The following is a 16,755-nucleotide window of genomic DNA, read 5'->3' on the forward strand; positions in this document are numbered from 1 at the left end:
ACAACAATTCTGAATCGAAAGGTTATCTGCTTGTTCGAATTAAAAGTCACGGTTGGAATGATTTTCCATTATTTCCTTGAAAATAGAAATACAATGTACCAAATTATTACGTGAAGTGATTGTTGGATGAACACATTGGCCATAGGATATTCTATTTCTAACACATTCAGTTAGTATGAAACCATTCTGAATCTAAAGGGTATCAGTTTGTTTGAATTTGAAGTCAAGGTTGGAATGTATTTTCCCTTATTTCCTTGCAAGTGGAAGTACCTTTTACCGAAATAGCTTCCAAACGTAATGTATTGCATGAAGGGAGAGTTGGATGAACAGATTGGTTGTGAGATATTTCATTTTTAACACATTCAATTAGTGTACAACATTTCTCAATCTAAAAGGTAGGCCTATCAGCTTGTTTGAATTAGGAGTCAAGATTGGAATTCACTTTCCATTATTTCCTTGAAAATAGAAGCTTTCAAACATAATGTGTTGCGTGTAGCGATAGTTAAAGTTCGCTGTAGATGATTATAATGAATTTACAATTAAGTCTAATTATTTTTTTGATATCGCTACATTGATATTACAGAGCTGCCAAGTAGTACGGATTTTCAGTATTTAGTACTGAAAATGAGAAGAATACTGATGGTTTCATGCAAAATACTGATTTCTCAAGTTCAAGTTTTATGTGTTGTCCTGTGGTATTTCTTTGAAAATACTGATTTCCTCACAAAAATACTGATTTTCAGCTTTAAAAATACTGAAATGTTCTTGTTCAGGATGACAGCTCTGATATTAGTTTTTGATGATGGGACTGTAAAGTGGGTACGAATTGCGGTATAATCCGCTTCACTATTGCTTCTGTGTAAAGTGCTGATTTGGGTAGTGTCAAGTTATCAAAGTTCTGTTTGAAACATATTTTTTGCATTTCCCCAAATTCTGTCTACCAAAACAGTGAAGATTGACGTTTAGAAACATGTATATTTTCTTTTGTTAAAATAGTCATCTTTTTCTGTATTTCTATCCTGGAATAAAAAAGCTAATATTTATTTAAGTCGACAAATTCTGGTAAATCTGTAAATTGATCCTTTCATAGTATATTACTCTTTGAAAAGCCTGTCGAGATCATTAACAATTATTTGAAAGAGTACATCACTCTCAGATTAAATTGATTCAAGTGATGAAATAAAAATGAGCAAAGTGGTGATGAATCCATCAAAATCAGATAAAATGTAACCAATGTATATGATTTCGAAGTTCCTATCGTTTTCCTAAAGCATGAACTCAGATTATTTCTACTGAGGCAGGTCAATTGTATTTGATGAGGGTTTTTTTTTTTTTGGGGGGGGGAGACTAGATGAGCTTAAGGTGGCATTTTTCCCCTCTTGATTAAAAAAAGAGTAATATAGGCAATGTCTCCGGCCTCTTTTTTTTCTTCCTTTTTCATCCAGATTTCTTTTGTTCCCCTCTTTTTAATAAATGGAAGCAGTCCTTCCCATCCTTAGTATTGCCCCTGTGTAGGGAGGCGATGTCACAAGTATACCTTTCTGTCATATTTTATATATTTGCCTAACGATATGATTACAGAAAACCTGTTTGCCTAACTTTGTGTTGATAGAAACTTATTTGCCTAACTCTGTGACTTTACATCTGACTTGATGAAAAAAATGTGATGTTGTGTTGAATTTACCCAAATTATTCCTATCACTTTAACATTTGTACGGAGTACCCCTTTAGAATGCAAAACTGAGAAAGTGTTGAAAGTTTCGCTAATTGATGTATAAGAATTTTATGACCTCTTTTGGAAAAAAATTGTAGATAATCGCTAAAATTTATGAGAAAAAAATAAAGGTAATGTTATTGAAGATAATGAAATGTAAAGAGAGAGAGAGAAAAAAATCATCAACTTGAACGTGTTTTTAATGGCTCGTGAATGAAGAGTTAAGAATTTTTGGACGTGTATTTCTTTTGTTTCTTATTTTCAATGTTGATGAAATGAAATTATGAATACTGTCTAAGACGGCATGACCGAAATTTTTATATTGTGAAATAAAATAAGTCACTTTGAAAATTAGTTTTCTGCGTTATTGTTTTCTTTGTGAAATGTCCCCTTGATCTTCAATAAACATCATAGAGCATTTTCTGTTGTTGCGGGACAAGTCCAGTTATATGCACATCCTGGTCGGTATGTTAATGAGGCAACTGATGACATCATCCACTCTCTAATTTGTATTTTATTAAAGGAATTATGAAATATACTAATTTTCTCCTCACTGCACGTGAAAGGAGTTATATATCTTCCTGAATATGTGGAATAACCATTGTTTTAACATTTTGTGTTTCAGTCAAGTTGGTCCATATTGTCAAATCTGTAAAAATTGAAATATTCAAACAATAATATAAAAAAGAAGTAATAGTAAATAAGGGACATCTTGAACTATCTCGTTTGCATGTCACCAAGTGGTGCATATAACTATTTTGTGAAAAATAAGCGAAACTTTAAAATGTCATAACTTTCTTATTTACATTCGATTTGGATGAATTAAATTTTGAGTGATGTGCTTGTTGGACTTTCCTTTTGATTCACATCAACATTTCTGGGTTGGTCTTAACCTTTAAACAATTTTCAAACAATCTTAATTCATATTTTTTTTTCTCCCCGGATCGTTACCTTAGTATATTTTGAACGGTTTATTTTGGTTGTATTGTATTTGTTTAGAGATAAAAGAAATTTGATATATCACCAAAGAGATTGGTCATCTCTATCGATATGAGTACCATTTCCGAGTTATAATTTTAGCAAATTTAGACTTGGTTCACCAAAAATAGCTCACTCATTGGTGCCTTTACCCCGGATTGATACCTGAAGTAGATTGTGAAGGGTTTATTTGGGGTATTTGTTTAGAGAATAATTTTGGTTGTAATGTATTTGTTTAGAGATAAAAGAAATTTGATATATCACCAAAGAGATTGGTCATCTCTATCGATATGAGTACCATTTCCGAGTTATAATTTTAGCAAATTTAGACTTGGTTCACCAAAAATAGCTCACTCATTGGTGCCTTTACCCCGGATTGATACCTGAAGTAGATTGTGAAGGGTTTATTTGGGGTATTTGTTTAGAGAATAATTTTGGTTGTAATGTATTTGTTTAGAGATAAAAGAAATTTGATATATCACCAAAGAGATTGGTCATCTCTATCGATATGAGTACCATTTCCGAGTTATAATTTTAGCAAATTTAGACTTGGTTCACCAAAAATAGCTCACTCATTGGTGCCTTTACCCCGGATTGATACCTGAAGTAGATTGTGAAGGTTTATTTGGGGTATTTGTTTAGAGAATAAAAGAAATTTGATATATCACTAGAGGTAGGCCATCTTTTTTTAAATATGATATCAATATGGGTACAATTTTCGCGTTATAATAACAAAGTATACCAAATTTAGTCTTGGTTCACAAAAATAGCTCATTCAATGGTGCTATTCCCGGATTAATGCCTGAAATAGATTTTGAAGGGCTTAAATTTTGTTTTTATTTGTTTAGAGATAAAAGAAATGTAATACTTCACCAAAGATGTTTAAAATCTCTTTATCGATATGATTACAGTTTTCGAGTTATAATTATACAAAATTTAGTCTTGGTTCACCAATGGTTCACCAAAATATCCCATGGCATGTTAACTTCTAGCTATTAAAAGATTTCATATTAGTTTATTTACGGTTAAAGCTACTGATGATATAGTCGTTGTGCTAGTAATAGGTTTACTTAAACTTATAATAATGAAATGGATAATGATCCGAGGTGTAACTTTATCTTGTTTGGCAAAGGAATCCTTAGCTTTCAAACTTTTTAATAGGAAATTGTCTTATTCGGTAACAACATTGCAATAGATCATTACTTGCTTGATTACATATTAATATAAATAAATAAAAGTTACATTTATATAGCGCATTAAATGACATTGCAATGCGCTTTACAATAACAAATTAATATACAGGTATATAATACTTTACAAAAATCTAAGTTCAACATACATTCATAATATAGTCATAATAATAATGAAATTTAAATAACTTAAGTACCACATAATAAAGATATTAAGAAATTCAGGAAGAATTAAACAGAAATGTCTTTAGTCTGCTCTTGAAAGCATTCACAGAAGGAGCATCACGGATTTGGGTAGGAAGTCTGTTCCAGAGCGTGGGTGCAATTGAAGAGAATGCGCGATCGCCGTCTCTCGTGCAGGTGCGGGGTCCAGGTGCGAGATCTAGGTGTGCATGTGCTGAAGAACGAAGTGTACGGGAACCAGTAGTCGCTTTGGATGTGATCAGTGAGGTGAGATATGCAGGTGCAATGCCGTGCTTGGCCTTGAAGGTGAGGAGAAGGATCTTGAATTGCAGCCTTTGTTGGATTGGGAGCCAGTGCAAGGATTGGAGAATTGGGGTGATGTGTTCAAATTTCCTTGAGCGTGTTATGAGCCTTGCGGCGGCGTTTTGGATGTGCTGTAATGGGGTTATTTGAGTTTTGGGAAGTCCGATCAGAAGGCTATTGCAGTAATCAAGATGTGTTGTGACGAAAGCATGTACAAGTCTTTCCGCACTCGCACTATCCAGATACTTCCTAATCTTTCCTATTTTGGATAATCCAAACCCTGCAGACCGACACGTGTTTCTGATGTGTTGTCTCATAGTCAGTTTGTCATCCAGTGTGACGCCCAGATCACGCACAGTTTCAGAGGTGGAACAGGTAGCATTGTCACCAATCCGCAGACCGGAGAGTGGTGTGGTCTTCCTAAACTGTGAAGTGACATGGAGGATTTCAGTTTTACATCCGTTCAGCATGAGCTGGTTGTCGACGGACCACCGTCGAACATCATCCAAGCATCCCTGTAGTTTACCCACAGCGTCCGTTTGATCACCAGGCTTAACAACAATGTATATCTGAGTGTCATCAGCGTATACTACATGATGAATCCCTTGGTGAGCAGCAATGATAGAAGTCAGCGGACCTGTGTACAAGATGAATTCCAGGGGGCCAACCACTGACCCTTGGGGGACACCCCAGGGGAGAGGAAACATTTTAGAATTTGTTCCATTAATTCTAATCCTCTGATGGCGATTCTCAAGGTAGGATATTAACCATTTCAGTGCAACTCCTTGAATGCCATATCTATGAGTCAGTGTGTGAATGAGTAGTTCATGGTTGATTGTCTCAAATGCTGCAGAGTAGTCCAGTAGGACAAGAATCGCTTCTTGGCCCCTGTCAACGGCGAGAAGGAGATCATCCATCAATTTGGCAAGTGCGGTCTCTGTTGAATGGAAGTGTCTATATGCAGACTGCATAAGTGGGAACAACCCGTGTTCATGCAGATAGGCGCGTAGTTGTACCGAGACGACTTTCTCCAAGATCTTAGCAATGAACATGAGGTTCGCAACAGGCCGGTAGCTTTTCAGATCTATTCATTAAATTTATAATTATCATTACTACTACTACTACTACTACTACTACTACTACTACTACTACTACTACTACTACTACTACTACTACTACTTACTACTACTACTACTACTACTACTACTACTATTACTACTACTACTACTACTTCTATTACTACTACTACTACTACTACTACTACTCTACTACTGCTGCTGCTGCTGCTGCTACTACTACTACTACTACTACTACTACTACTACTACTATTTTCATTACAATATTCTATTTACTTTTATCAGCACCATCGTCATCATGATAATAATGACGAAATTAATAATAATTGATGATATTTACATTTCTTATCAGTCAGACCGCAGGTCCCTATGCTAATGAGTAAAAAGGCCATCCAAATCATCACTCGGCTGAATCCTCCTCGCAAAATCTCGTGATTCGTGAGATTTTCTTTCTCTAAGATTTTTAAGATTTTTAACCTCAAGTTAAATGAAATATTATTGGACCATCAGGTAGAGTAAAAGTTACTCCTTCATATTGGTCATTTATTTTGTATACAATATTTTGTTAAATAAGTAAATTTCTAGCCTAAAAATGTGCCTCAAAACTGAATTTTCTTACTCTGTTTTCTTTTGCAAATTGTGCAAAACTTTTTTATTTTGAACCTCAATGATCACCATAAAGCTGAACTTCTCTACTTTCTCACAATGCCACTCCTAAGATGCGGCACCTTTTAATCGGGTCAAGATCACACGTTTCCCACCAAGGTACAAAGCGAGATTTCTGAAATTTTGTACTTGCATGAAATCCAGAGTTCTGATTGGCTGGATAAGGTTCACAGAACAACAGGCGCGGGGTATTTGAGGAGATTACCACATGGGAAGTGTGACCTTCCCACGAACCCAGGCACTGGGACCGTTAGAATTTGCCATGGTGTGGTCTCTTTGATCAATCAGAGTGCAGTATTCTTGTTTTCAAACTGCTTTATGTACTTGGCAAATGAAAAGTGTGATCTTGACCCGATTAAACCAATTCTATTTGAAACCTATATCATTTCAAAGCATACATATAGTTAGCTTTATCATGATATAGAAATCATTTGGGCTCAAACAAAAATAAAGTGTGAAAAAGCAGCTTTTGTCAGGTGAAAATATTTATTTTGTAGCATATTTTAGATCACAGTTTTAACCTATATTACAAAATCTTTGAATAAATCTAAACACATGACCTCAAAGAATGATTCTTCTCCTTTACATGAAAAGAGGTGTTTTGGTCCGCATCAAGCTCATTAAATATGCAAAACATGTGAAGTCATGAATATCACTTGGATGAAAGAAGACACTTTCTTGGGACTAACCCTGTATTCTCTATGTACATTAGTAATAAAAGAATCTAGTTCTCATAAGTGATTAAAATTACAATATAGCAAATTCATATGAAATGATTTTTTTTAGAATAAGAAATACAATGAAAATACAATGAAATACAATGAAAATAAAGGACAATATATTACATCATGAAAGAAATGATACGAATGGCATTAACAAATATTTTAAAAATAAATACATTTCCATCCATCGAAGTTTCAAAGGGAATTTTCAATTCGAATTGATGAAACAACGAATGGGTTATTTCATATTTACACCATCACATGACTATTAGCCATTTAACAGAGAAAATGACATTTTACGGTGCAATACCAGACACATTCTACTTCACAGTTGAAAATACCCAAATATCTATTTTTGATATACCTTAAAGACAATAGCATGGAGTTTTTAAACGTCAACGAAAATGGGAATGTTTTTCAAATTGACTGGAAATTTATACAATGAATATCAGTTTCTTTATATACATAAGTAATAAAAAATAGAACACCTCGAAGTCATTGAGATTAGAATATTGCAAGACTGAAAAAGTGAATACTAGTATTATAAAATAACGTTTGAACTACATGGATTAAACTGGCATCAACAGCGATCCTATCGTGCCTATATCAACTTGTAAAATATCAATTTGATATTCAATGCATTCATGTTTAATTAAGATTACTATATTTTTAGCTATGACGTTACGCGACGCGTTGACGATTCTGAGCTAATTTTGCTTGACTAGATTCTTTTCCCTAGATTCTTTTCCAGTAGAGAAAGCATTTATCTGGAATATTTATTTCAAACTTAAGGCATGAGCATGATTGAATTCTTCATACATCGATTCTAAATTGAGTCTTGATCACTGTAAAAATGTGACATATACAGTGCGTCCCACAAAAAACTTTTTAGGCATGTGATTTTCATTTTGAAATTCAGATACCCCCGCCAAATGAGTTTTTGGTATCCTTTCTTCAAATTGTTTTTGCTCACTCATGCGTGAATGAAGAATAATATGAGTAATATCAGATGAAAGAAGTGATTCTAAGCTTTGCATTGGTAGGTCATTTGTCCATTGTATTTGTGATTAAGTTATTATAGTATCGCTAAATCTCGGTTTCGTTTTTTTCTGGGACGCACTGTATATTTGTGACGTTTCAGTGTGACTAGCATGATACATGTATGTTTGGACCTAATAAAGTTAAAACCCTTAATCTTGATTTATAGGTGAAAATTTGTAAAAAAAAATATCTCTACTTATACCTCCACAAAAAACAAGTTTTGATGAAAAAAACCCAACCTTTTTCATTTTATGTTGAATTTTGTTCAAATTGATGAATTTGGAATTTGACAGCCACGGCAATCAAGAAGAAAGAGCCATAAATAACAAATGAAATAAGGTTGAACCAGTTAATAAAGTTAAAGTCGAATCAACTCAAAGAGGATGATCGTTTCATATTTAATTGGTCACATGATATTCTTTTTTACAGTTTATTTTCTTTGTCTTCCTCTGTTGCAACAAGCAATGGCTGATCCGACTTTCTCCCACAATGCCCCTTCAAAGACCCTCACTCAAGTCGAAAATTGAATATCAGCATGAAAGAGTGAGGTTCGATTTCAAATGACAAGAACTCCTCTAAACAGGGGGGGGGGGCACCATTATCCGAGATTCATGACTTTTCCCCAGGAAAAATGTTCAAACTCTCAATAAATTGCATGAGAGAACAAGCTCAGTCCAACTTTTGATGAAAAAAAAATATACATATTAGACCTTGGATTCATCTTGCTTCGGGTTCGAATCGGAATCGGCCGTCTCATAGATGACTTTCCGAATATGATTCATCCACGTGACAGATCCGAAATCCGAATATTTCATGTCGGCTCTCTCTCGTACATAGTCGCTGGTTTGAAACCGAACCGGCCCGTTAGAAAGGTCCATCTCAATGATCTTCTGAACGATCTCAGCAACCTCCTCTACGGGCTGGACTTCATTCTCAAAGTGATATCTAAGTGAATAAGTGAAATAATAAATGAATAAATAATTATCCATAAATTTGCACTAACAAAATGTGGATTAGAATGTCTTGAAAGAAGACGAAAAAGACTGTGTATGGAGTTTGCTAAGTCTCTTTTAAAAAAAACCTCACTGTAATAACTGGCTACCAAAAAGGAAAAATGTCTCAATCTCATTAAGGAGTGTTTCAAACTTTGCTCATTTAAAATGCAAAACAGATCGCTTTAGAAAAAGTGCAATACCATATTTAATTGATTTACTAAATTCTAAATAAATTTTTACCCTCAAATCAACTCGAAATTTTGCCTTTGTTTTAGTCTCAATTTCAATCCAATTGATTTTGAATTTTTAATTGTCTAATATTCATCACTTTTTAATATTGCATTTCTTTTTTCGTTCTATTTTATTTAATGAATTCTTATGTACACTTGCTCTTTAAAATGTATTTATTATCTATGTACATTGTAAATTGTTTGCTTTTATCCATGACTTGTGAACGTGTTTTGTTAACATGTTAATTTCAGCCTTCTGGCTTTGTAACATGTACTGTTTTTATACAAAATAAACCATGGTTGAATTGAATTGAATTATTATGTAGAAACAATTTATTGTCATTTTGATTTCGGAAAAATGTCATTATAAGTGGCGTACATCCACTTTCTTCACCACCAAGAAAATAAAAGAAAACGGGTGAAAGAAAGATAGAAATTTGAAATATAATATTATGTCAAAATTGATCACAAAATTTATTTCTAATTGTTATGACGAAAATTGTGCTCGGTCAGTTCACTCGATCGCAGCTTTATATAAATCTTGCCCGATAGGCAATATTCGGCACCTCAATTGTTCTTTTTTTTTAGCTAATGACGCCACAGATCATTGTGTCATTATTACTTCGGAGTGATAATAACTGGCATAGATTTTTAGATATTAAATGAAAGGTCAATGCTGTGGCGCTGGCACACTCCATTTGAGATCAAATCCCTATCAGGTAAATATTTATACAGATAACACGGCTAGATTTTGGACGGGCCGGAAAGATAACGCAGTTTACCTGTAGCCCAACACTGGTATTTTTTTTTGGTTTCTCAATCTATTAAAGGGCCAGGCTAGGTCTAGATTAAAGATCGTGAACTAGATTCTGTTAAAGGCATTAACACATTCGTTGTTGAAAAAGTTTGACGTGTGTTGGAATGCTACTCATAAATAAAAAAATCAGGAATGAAAAATATGATCAATTTTGTAAAGACACTTGCAGTGCGGTATGTGCGACTGAAAAAATATCTTTAGATTTCTGAGCTGGGGGTTCTAACTGTATTAAATATCGTTTGATATGATTTGATTTGGATTGTAAATTTATTCTTAAAGATTTTTTGAAGCACTAAAATGATTATATTATCCATAGAGATGATTTTTTTTGCAAATTACCACATACAGTACATGTAAAACCACTCAATTCATTGTAAACTGCCTTTTAATAGGATTATTAAATCAAATTGTTATTTTTAACTACTTCTAACTCAATTTCCTTCACGAGTTCGTATTGTTTTTAAAGCACTTAGTTTAGACTATCTAAGGGGCGGACCCACACTGTAAAAACTACGGTTTTAAAACGGACACCAATTGGTGTTAATAGAGGACCACACCCTGAGGTGTTAAAATTACACCCTAGACATGCTAGAGATTAAACATAACATCAAAGAGTGTACATGTAACAACAAAAGGTGTTGTAATAACACCTATATGTGTAAAACTAACACCACCAATTTAACACCGGTGTAAAATAACTGGTGTGGTCCTCTATGTACACCGGTTAACACCACAGTTTTTGCTGTGCAGCATTGGTCTTAGAACGATTTCTAAAATGGGGGTGCTGGTTTGTTGAAAAGAAGGTAATTTTGGTCAGATAAAATTTCATAAAGAACCCCCCCCCCCAAAAAAAAAAAGGTTTTCGCTCCCTAGTAAAGCAGATTTGAGTCAAATCTTTACATTTTAACATACCAACCCAATTTTCAGGGGGGGGGTTGCAGGTGGTACAACATCGTACGCTGCACTCCTAGAAAAAATCTTTGGGTCAGCATCTCAGGGCCATGGATTAATCGGGGTGGGGGTAGGGGCCCTCTTGAAAAAGATGAAAAACTAACAGGAAAGACAGAGAAAAAATCAAACATAATACCATTAATCACACTTTTCAGAAACCTGAAGCCCCCCCAAAAAAAAAAAAAAATAAAGAGAAGGAAAAGGTCCTTCCCTGCCTCATTCCTTACTTCTGATGAGTAGCTAGGTATCGGAGTTGTTCTCTGGTGATAGGATCAATCTTTTGTCTTGGTGGAAGTCGGTTCCCTTCCACAAGGTTTTCGTTTATGTTTGTAGCAATGGGACCAGGTACTACGGATGATACTCTAGAAAAAGAGGATAGATAAATGAATGAACAACATACAACATAACATTTCACAATTTTTGTAAAACAGGTACCCACCCCTATATTGGACTGCCTTCAATCTTTACTTCTAATTTTATTAATAAAAATGTGTTTACCTGTTTTTAAAACCGATTTCTCTGCGTTCAATGTTTGATCATTTTTCTTTTTGTGCGCATGTTAGGTATACATATATGTATATATATATATTTATATATTGAGAAACTAATCTATGTCACTCTCGATGACGACAATATTGCTTCACAATGAATAAGAAAAGATGATTATCTTATATCACAAAGGATGTTAGGGCCAGTAGTATAACAGTGAGGATAATAACATGTTAAAAACATGACGATGAGGAGGAGAATATTGGCAATGATGATGATTATTATGGAAGATATGGTACATGATGATGGATGATGAAGATGAGGAGGAAGACGAAAAATGTGTTCTCTCTGTTTTGCTCCGTTCTTATCATTCTAAACAGGGGCCGCGATTTTGATAGTGGGAGCAGGCTGAGTCAAGGGGGGGGGGGCTGAACATACAAAACTATGATCAGATGACAATTTTTACGGTGTTTTTTTTACACGGTTTAGGAAAAAATGGAGGGGCTGAAGGCCCCAGTCCCCGGTTTCGTGGCCCTAGCTGCGGAGGACAGTTTTTCATTTCAAACAAACTTCGTACTGTGATCACTTTCTTAGGAAAGAATCATATATAGAGTGTGCTCAAATTACAATTCCCAACAAAAATTACATACAACCGAATCATTTTAACATTCACAATTTACAGAAAAGGGAAAGTCATCATAATTATAGGCAGATTGTTAAAAAACATAGACGCTAAATCATTAAATTGATAGATATATTTGTAAGGAGAATGGGTACTGTATGTATTATTTTAAGGAAAACATAATTTCACAATTTAACCATTTGCATGCTGATGTTGCAATTTAGCACATTCGTACTAATTAATTCAACAATTCTAATAATTAGTCATCTCCCCTAATTTCATTGAAGAAGCTAATAAGTGGCAAAAATATAATAATCATCAGTGTCAATTGTTTATCATGTAAATAACATGGAAACAATTGTCATTATTATTCCCAAAAAAATAATTCAGCGTGCAAAGAGTTAACTAATGAAGACGGAGATGAGAAGTATGAGGAATGAAGACGATAAATTCTTACTTGACGTCAAATTGTTTCATCCTTAAAGCCACTGTTTCTGTAAGCGCTTCCACTGCGTGCTTAGAAGCACAGTACGCGTCATAAAAAGGGTGAGCTAGAGGGGTGATTAAAAAAAAAGGGTCATAGAAATATTTTACTGACGAACTACCTAACCCCCGTGCCACGCCCCTATTGTTAAAAAAGATTGGAAAGTAATTTCCGGTTCAATATCACGTCATGAATTCCGTCTTACCTGAAATTGAGTGATATGATAACAATGAGCCTGTTCACGGTTGTAAACTGCGCACGAGCAGAAAAGGTCATTTCAGATAGACCAGGAAGGTGGCTTTCAAATTCACTGACATAGGCATTTGTGATTTGATGATTATTCATGTATTCTTTTCAAAATATTCATTTTGTCACATCCAAGCTGAAGAGTAATAAATTGAGCCTTCATAATCACTGGTATTTGACAGTAGCCTAAACAATAGTCAAATGTGCCAAAGGCAGGCAATAAAACAGATGTCCAAACTTTATCCCCGATGTACTATTCTATTCCCCTGGGGAGTGTTTCATGAAAGGATTTGTCGGACGTTTTATCCGACAAGTCCCATTTTATCCGACAGTTACCATAGTAACAATGCCTCACAGCCAATCAGATTCAGAGAAAGATGTCAGATCTAACAACTTGTCGGACAAAATTGTTGATGCAACCAAGAAGTTTCTATGACTGGAGTTCCAACAGGCAACACATTTATTCAAGCAGCTGTTCATTTCTAAAGAAGCACAAAGAAAGAACGAAGGTTAAGACCTTTTTGATGTTAGCCTTCGAAGCCGCCAGTTTTGGTTTCAGTGAAGAAATCCGACGAGTGAAATTTTACGAATATCCATTTGGATCAATTTTCCATCTTTTATATTAATAAACAAACAGAAATTTGTACGCATGACAAGACATCAATAACCAAGCACTATTACGCTAAGATATTTGCCCAGATTATATCAATTTACCTTTAATTAGTGGAAAAAGTAAGAATTTGACCTTCGCTGAAACCAGATTTTAACACTTTTCCGATCGTTTGCGGCAAATGAAAATTTCAAATGTGGTCGATGGAATATTGCTATTCATTATTGTATATGCCAGATGAGTGCCCGCACATGCCCAGTCGAGGAAATTTGAGTCATATTTCATGACATATTGCATAGTTTATTTTCGCATACCTCCGAATTATGTACTACACATATAACCAGACCAGATGTGGCGAAAAAGTAATTATCATCACAATTGCATGTTTCCCTTTATATATGACCTATAGCTGCAGAATCATGCGGAAATCATTTGTCTACACAATTGCACGAGATGTTGAGCAAAGTGCATGCCTGACATACTTTCTGCTGGCGGCTTTTAACCTTGTTCAAATAGATTTTATTTGCTGTTACTCCATCTCATTTGAAACCTCCTTGATGCAACACTCTCCTGGTCTATACAATGCCTTTAGTTCTTAGAATTTGAATACTCAACCGGGAAAGCTTACGCAACATCTAGATTTGAAAAATGATAGTGCTTATCCTAATGTAAAATCACAAAGGTCATTTGAGAAAAGTTGATCATGAGCTAACCGTGAACTGGCTTATTCCAAGCACTCAATGAATACTGCTTTACCTGCAGACGACCCCTCCTACCCTTCTTCACCATCCCGCCTCATCTTTAGAATATTTTAGAAAAAAAACCCGAGTATCAGTTTATTAATTTTAGCATTTTCGGTAAGAATCGTAAACTAAACTTAATATTCAAACTGTTATCTGTAAAGGTAGATACCTAGGACACCAGCAACGGAGCTAACATTGATAATATGTCCCGAGCGCTGTTCCTTCATGTAGGGTAGTACGTTCTGCATCATGCGGACAACGCCGAAGAAGTTTGTTTCCATCACGTCCCGAACGTCTGATATTGGTGAGAACTCGATCGGGTTGAATGAGGCGACACCAGCATTGTTAACTGCAAAAAGGGTTTTTCGGGGAGAAAGATATGAGAAACTAAGAAAGTAAGCATAGTGAGAGATACAATTATATATATATATATATATATATATATAATTGTATATATATATATATATATAATATATATATATATATATATATATATATATATATATATATATATATATACACATATACATACACATATATTATATATACGCATATAATTCCGGTGTATACGGACGATCTAACTTAGAGCTTATTCCGGTGGATTCTAGGTATGTGACATTACCTTTCGAACATTTTTCTTTTTTAAAGAGTATAGGTTTCACGCCTGAAAATGTTAGCGAAAATGGCAGTAAAAAATATTTTGTAAAAATATAGAACATATTGAGGAGCTTATATTAATTACCAGTAGATAGGAAATTTATTTCTCTGTAGTTCTTATTTACTATACGTGACCTAACCTTCAACACGTGCATGTGTTGATAAAGAAATACATCGATAAAAGAATTTACCAACATGCTTGTTTTATTTTCGAGTAGGCCCCAGCCGTCGCGCCGTTGCTACTTTTGGCTACACTTGAACTGTCTAACCCGGCCTTATCAGATAAAGTTCGCAAAAAGGAGCATTTGAAATGTTGCCTAGTTTTATCTCCTTGTGCCAATGAGGACGATTCCACTTCAATTTGGTTTCGAGTATATCATCAATAATTTGTATGGTTCAAACGAAATATTCGAATGAAATACAACTTTGGAAGTGGATGCTAGCCGCGTCTGAGCACCATAAAACCAAAACGAGTTTCGAACATAGAGAATGTCAATGTCTAAACTTGCATATAACTAAACATGTCATCAAAATCGGAAAATAGGATTACGAATTGGGGTAGTTACCCCGTTTTATTCATAGAACTGTTTAAAAATACGTATAGCATTGTTCTTCATGCTAGTAGTAGATAGTTAATCTAAACGATAAAGTTACTTACACTTTTTTTAAAATGCCAAATGATTTAATAGTTAAAGAAACCTAACCATGTTATCAACGAAAACGTCATTCGTATTCGATTAATATATTCAAATGGAGCTAGTCTTATCTGTTTTTGTTTCAATCAGTTTTTCAATCATATGACCTTCATAAAAAATTAATGACAATGGAAGGTAAATTGTCAATAACGAAGTCTACCCATTGTGCTGAGAATATCAAGTTATATTATGACATATAATATCGACATTTTAGTGATATAGAGTATTACAAATATTGTTACTATATATCCATATTTATAGATAGGTTGGTAGATATGATTTATTGATAAGAATCAAATCATCATAGCGGCGAAGCCTGAAATGAAATTAATTTACAAGGACATAATGGCAAATAAAATCGTCCAAACAGAAAAATAAATAAATAATAAACTTATATAAGATTGCAATCGCTTGTCATTGTGGGATTTTTAAGACTAGATATCGAAGAATAAGGAATCGATCGAGTGTCAGGAAATGTTTAATTCATCATTAGCACAATCATAACAAAAATAATAGAAGGCATATTCTTCTTTGACTTACTGACAACGTCAATTCGACCATGTTCTTTGATGATATCATCGACGCACTTCTTTACCGAGTCATCATTGACGACATCGAGAGGACGAATAATCATCGTGTCGTTGAGGGCGTCACCTGAGGCAGCCTCAAGTTCACCCTTTTTACCCAGGTTTCTCATGGTTGAATAAACCAAATATTTTTTCGCTGCATCCTTGCCAAGTTTTGCTGCTATAGTGAGCCCTATGCCAGTGGAGCAGCCTGTAATGAGCGTAACTTTTTGGGCCATTTCTGGATGGGTCCGTTTTCTATAAATAAAGAATCACGGATTGAATTACAAATGCATAACCTTGGGCTTGAAGACTCATTTTGAAATATCAGTGTTTAAGATTTAAAAAAAAATCAATTTTTTTATATCGTAAAAGAACTACATGTAAATATTGGCCTGTGACATCATTACCCTAAATTAATTTTAGTTGATGTATTTATTTTTTTCGCACAGTAAGACATGATATGATAAAAATAACAAAATAAAATATTATAAAGAGTAATTGAAAACACCATCATTAAAAACTATGAAATCGTACCGAAATCCTAAACGCGAGTGATTTTGGATGCGAAACGTCTGTTTTGTAATTTTTTGTCTGTTTCGGCTGAAACTTATATGGGTCGCAACGTATATGTTGATTTCCTTATCAAGAATTATTGATTTTTTTTTTCGACATAAAGTCGATCAGTTTCCTCAAAGAAAACAGAAAAGAACAATGGTGTGGGAAAAATTGCCATGACCCCTGGCTTAGAACCTTGGCTGTCTTATCAAATTGCAA

General features: G+C 34.4%; 1 protein-coding gene across 1 annotated transcript; it reads right to left on the reverse strand.

Annotated features, from left to right (window-relative positions):
- Nucleotides 1-8,113: 8,113 nt before the first annotated feature.
- Nucleotides 8,114-16,217, reverse strand: LOC121421595 (retinol dehydrogenase 8-like). The gene is made up of 5 exons (XM_041616349.1): nt 15,953-16,217; nt 14,230-14,409; nt 12,435-12,528; nt 11,094-11,228; nt 8,114-8,818 (listed from the first exon to the last, which is right to left on the reverse strand). The coding sequence occupies exons 1-5, from the start codon at nt 16,215-16,217 to the stop codon at nt 8,578-8,580; spliced, it is 915 nt and encodes a 304-aa protein (XP_041472283.1). The 3' UTR covers nt 8,114-8,577.
- Nucleotides 16,218-16,755: the final 538 nt, after the last annotated feature.

Source organism: Lytechinus variegatus, chromosome 9, assembly GCF_018143015.1.
Source record: "Lytechinus variegatus isolate NC3 chromosome 9, Lvar_3.0, whole genome shotgun sequence".
NCBI classification, from domain to species: Eukaryota; Metazoa; Echinodermata; class Echinoidea; order Temnopleuroida; family Toxopneustidae; genus Lytechinus; species Lytechinus variegatus.